This window comes from Prionailurus bengalensis, chromosome B2, assembly GCF_016509475.1.
Source record: "Prionailurus bengalensis isolate Pbe53 chromosome B2, Fcat_Pben_1.1_paternal_pri, whole genome shotgun sequence".
Lineage (NCBI taxonomy): Eukaryota > Metazoa > Chordata > Mammalia > Carnivora > Felidae > Prionailurus > Prionailurus bengalensis.
The window spans coordinates 27428538-27433469 of NC_057349.1; the positions used below are offsets into that span (position 1 = coordinate 27428538).

At 57.0% G+C, this 4932-nt stretch overlaps 1 protein-coding gene across 1 annotated transcript; it reads right to left on the reverse strand.

The window, feature by feature from the left end:
* Positions 1 to 220: 220 nt before the first annotated feature.
* On the reverse strand, positions 221 to 2350 carry FOXQ1 (forkhead box Q1). Its single transcript, XM_043590964.1, has one exon. The coding sequence runs from the start codon at positions 2335 to 2337 to the stop codon at positions 1117 to 1119; it is 1221 nt and encodes a 406-aa protein (XP_043446899.1). The 5' UTR covers positions 2338 to 2350; the 3' UTR covers positions 221 to 1116.
* Positions 2351 to 4932: the final 2582 nt, after the last annotated feature.

A 4932-nucleotide genomic window follows, 5' to 3' on the forward strand; every position in this document is an offset into this window, starting at 1 on the left:
GTTGATGGAAGTCTCATCCTGGATATTTGTATAGCAATTGGTTAGGTAAGGAAACCTGCACTCTGCCTCTACCTTTACTGAATTATTCAAGAAGATACTTGACCCCCACTGGAAATTTTTTGAGAGTCAAACCTCAACCAATTTTCTTGGCAGGGGCAGGGTGGGGTGGGGATGTTAAAAAAAAAAAAGTCTCCATCTCCAACCTACTACCACAAAGTGCTAAAGTCAGTTGTGAGTTTTATTAAAAATAAGCACTATGCCTGGGTTTCATAAAATTTATACATGAATATGTACAGACACAAATAAAATAATATTAAAAATAAAAAATCACACTCGCTTTCATGTGGCAGTGGTCCTGGCACCCCACATAGGTAATGTTAAATTTTCCTTTACAGAAATTGCTTGGCCCAAGGAGACCACAGTTAGAGACCACCGAACCACTAATAAAGCTGTAGCCCGTTGCCTGCAACATTTTCAATTCAGGTTTCAAAAATATATAAATAATTTAATTACAAAACCCAGCCTTTTTTTTTTTTTTTTTATCTTTTGGCACAGTGAAGCATTGGTCAATAGCAGAGAAATGACTGAAGATTCTCTGACACCTCTCTCACACTCAGTCACGCCTGTAAATGCCACATACTTACATAGAGCGGGGCCCCAATAAACCCCAAACAGTAGTCATATCATTTATCATATGAAATGGTTCCCTGATGTGTGTGTGTGTGTGTGTGTGTGTGTGTGTGTGTGTGTTTTTAAGGGAAAAATCAATGGAAGGTGCTACAAAAATAGGAATAAGGGAGAGCCTGGGCAGTAAGAAAATAGACAAAGTCTTTGTGAAGTGAAGGAGGGACAGGCTTGGTCAGTAAACTAAAACAATTATGAAGAATTGGTTTAGTTCTCTGCAAAGTCACAAAAGAAAGAAAACATTCTGAACTAAGTTAAAACACTTCTGTCAAAAATGCTTTAGCTTTAAGGCACGTTTGATGGAAATTTTTCTTTTAAAGTCTTTTTTTTTTTTTTTTTTTTTTGTCTAGCTGGAAAATGCAAAAACCCCAAGCCTGTGTTCCCTGCCTCCCCGATGGCGCCCACCCCTGCTGCCGGGCTCCGCGGCGCAGCTCAGGCCAGAAGCGTCTCCACTGGGTAAGGCAGGTGCGGGCCGGGGCCACCGGCTGAGGACGCCTGCAGCGCCGCGGGCAGCCGCAGGGGGCAGTACAGGTGCGCGCCGCCGCCAGCCGCGGGGCCACGAAACGGCTTGGCGGGGGCCGAGGCAGAGAGGGGCGCAAGCAAGAGGTGAGGCACTGCGGGTGGAGCGGCCGGCGGTGCGTCGGCTCCGCGCGCGCTCAGCAGCAAGGGCTCCGCCGCACTGTAAGCGCACATCGGCAGCAGGGCCCCTCCGGAGGCTCCGGGGAGGAGCGCGGGATAGGCGGGGAGCGGCGGACAGGGTGCGGCGCCCCATGGCAACCGCGCCCCAGGGGCTGCGTCCCCGTCTCGGCGGCTGCGGAAGGGCTTGCTTAGGATGCTGTCTATGGCGAAAGAACTGGAAAACTTGCCCGCAGGGCTGGCGCGCCCCTCGTGGCGGGCGGGCGAGCGCGCACGGGGAGAAGTCGGGGCGGCGGGCGCGGGCGGAGGGGGCGCAGCGGCGGGGTGGGCCGCGGCCTCCTCTGGCCGAAGCCCTGGTTGGGGGGCTGCCGCCCGGTGGCTGAGGCGCTTGCGGCGGCGGCGGAAGACCCCGTCGGCGAAGGTGTACTCGCTGTTGGGGTTGAGCATCCAGTAGTTGTCCTTGCCCCAGGGCCGCGAGGGGTCGCGCAGCACCTTGACGAAGCAGTCGTTAAGTGAGAGGTTGTGGCGCACGGAGTTGCGCCAGCCCGTGTAGCTTCCGCGGAAGAAGGGGAACTTGCCCATGAGGTACTCGTTGATCTCGGCCAGCGTCAGGCGCCCTCCAGCCGAGTCGCGGATAGCCATGGCGATGAGCGCGATGTACGAGTACGGGGGCTTGGGCCGCCGCGTGTACGGCTTGCTGCGCGCGCCCTCGCCGCCCCCCCCGCTCCCCGCACCTGGCCCGGCTGCGCAGGCCTCCGCGTGCCCCGCCGCCACCGCTGCGGGGACCTCCTCCTCAGCGCCTGGCCCGCAGCCTGCGTTCCGCTCGCCGCCGCCCGCCAGCTCCTCGGCGCTGCCGCCCGCCGCCGGGCTGTTGGCCGCGCAGTCCCCGTCCGAGCCCAAGGAATCGTCGCCGGCTGCGGACAGCGGAGATGGTGCGTCGCTGCCGCCGGCACCCTCCAAGTCACTACCTGGCTTGTCCCCGTGGGCCGCGCGGGGGCCGAACACCTCCAACTTCATGACCACACACCCTGTCCCTGCCCCGCGCCGTACCCTTTTCCTTCGCGCGGTCTTGGGAATCTGGTGCCGGGCGCCGGAATGGAGATCCCGGGGCCACGGGTCCTTGCCTTTCTTTCCCGGGAGCTCTCTCTCCTCTTACGAGAGACAGTCACTTTTCCGTTTACGAGTCTTCTTCCGCTGGAATTTTTTTGGAGGGGTTGTGCTTATTGGGTGAACTAAGAGGGGCGGAGAGGGAGGAGTTGGATGTGTTCTGTCTTCAATTCGAGGATTAGAGACTTCGGGGTGAACGCGTGAGGGGGTGCAGTTCCACCCTCTGGTGCCCAAGTGTGCCGGGCTTGGGACTTCTTGCTGGAAGGAAGAAGCGTGAGCATCTGCTATCCATTCAAGAGACCAGGAGGTGTTCTTCACTGGAGGTCCCAGGTCCCGGGCAGGCGTCCTCGAGGCACGGAGATGGTGCCAGCCTGTGTGCGTGCCACTCTTGGGGGGAGGGTATGGAGCCTTCAGCCTTGAGCGCCCACGGAGCCGAGTCCCCGAGACCGTGGCGTCCGCAGCCGCCTTTCCGTCCCGGGCCTCCGAAGCTGCATCTCCTCGCTGGCCTTCTGCTGCTACGTCTCGCCTCCACCTTCGCCCAAGCCCAATATAACCCCGCGGCGGCTCCGAGGGGGCGGGGCCTGGGCGCAGACGGCAGAGGGGTGGGGGAACAAGGTGGCCAAGGTGGCCGCAGCTCCCCGGAGGGCTCACACCAGGCCAAAGCCATGCGGCAGCGCGGAGGCAAAATCTCCGCGCAGGTTGTTTGTTTTGGGTCCGCCCGGCCCCGCCCGGCCCCGCCCTCCGCCTCCCGCCAATGAGGAGCCTGCGCGCGGCTGGGGGTGTGCGCGTGTCAGTGAGTGTGCCCGCGTGCCGGCCCCGCCCGCCCGCTCCTCCCTCAGGTGTGAGAGCCCGGCTGTCTAGGAGGAGTCACTACATTTTAGAGTTCAAGGAGGCGATTGGGGCAGTGGAGGGGGATATCTCTAGGGGACACCCGGAAGGGCTGGGTCCAGGGCAGCAAGGACTTCGCTCCCGCCAGCAGTCCTCTTAAACTGCCTGCGGTGTGTGTTTTCCTCCTCTTGGTAGCGAAAACCGTGCTTCTTCGGAAAGCAACCCCCTGTCGTTACTAACGAAGTGCTAAACAGCAAAGACCGCGCAGGACACTCTGCGGGGATCGCTTATGGGAGCCACATGCTGTGCACCTTTCTGTGGTTTCCCTTTGCTGGCTTTCTTTTCTTTTCATTTCTTTTCTTCTCTTTTCTCTTTTCTTTCTCTTCTTTCTTTCTCCCTTCCTTTCTGAGTAAAATACTGGACTTGAAATTGTGTACCTTTTTTTTTTTCCAGTGGCCTTGACTGTTGCTCGATAAATGGCCTCTGACTTTCACTTTTGTTTTTCTGTACGTTTTTCTTTACCTGGCTGGTGGCTCTTGGGTAAAAGGAGTGTTCCCCTCTTCCTTGGGACAACTGTGTCTGGCGCAGGGTGCCAGGCTCTGCCGGCGTGTCTACCCCGGCGGAATCCTCCCGACGCGAGCCGGGCGGAGAAGAGCTATTCCCGGGTTCCGACTGTAGCAGGAACGAAAGGGAGGGCGTGTTCCCGAGGGCAGGGGCCTAGAGCACCACGTGTTTACGACCATTACTTTCCAGTCCTTCACCTTGAGGACTTTGGCTGTGGTTTCCGACCAACAGGAAAGGGGGTCCTTTCTCTGGGCGGTTGGGCCTACGTGGTGTCAATACCCCAGGGAGGGGGCGCCCTGGACCCCCGGAAGGGTGCACTTCTAACCCGCTGCCCTTCCACGCTGAGGTTTCCTCCTTTTTCCTGCCTTTGTTGAAAATAGCGACGGAGCTGCTAGTACGTGGGAGCTCACCTTTGATGTTTATTTTATTACTTTCCACCATTTGTGTAGAAAACGTACACAATCCTCTCTTATCTTTATTCAGGCGGTTTTGAAGGCATTTAGAATGGGGCGAACAAAATGACAGACCCATTGGCGGCTCTGTTATTTTCGTGTTTGGAGAAATGATCACGTTTGGAGATTAGATTGACGTTTATTGCGTGTTTGAGTTGGGAACCGGGTGGGAAATGTATTCTTTTCCATAGATGAACCTCCCTGTAGGAGATCTGCTCACCCTAGCCCTGGGAGTTTATGGCTCCTTGGACCTGGAGAAGGGGAGTGGTCTGGGGCAAGAAAGCAGCCAGGTAAAGAGTCACAGATTTGGCTAGGGATAAAAGACACTCGCAATGAATGTCATCCTCATTTGAATTCTGGAGGTGGGCAGGGCAGGAGAAGGAAGGGCTATTTTATGGGTGAGATAAGCCCCCTTGAGTTGAGGTGGGGGCCAGTTTGGCTGCAGAGTCTAAGGGAGGCCTCTGAGACATTCCAGCACCAAGGTGTCCTGTCATCACCCAGTTCCATCTTAAGAGATGGCCGGGTGTGCTGTCCCACAGAACTGAAGCCACACAGCTACTACAAAACCCCTGACCCTGATACAGCCCAGACACCTCCAGGTTTGCAGCAACACTCACCTCATTGGGAAGTCCCCCTCCTTGGACCCCCAGGGGACTCCTCT

Excerpts from the sequence above, each read along its gene's own strand:
- FOXQ1 (XM_043590964.1), bottom strand. The coding sequence starts at position 2,337 with ATGAAGTTGGAGGTGTTCGGCCCCCGCGCGGCCCACGGGGACAAGCCA.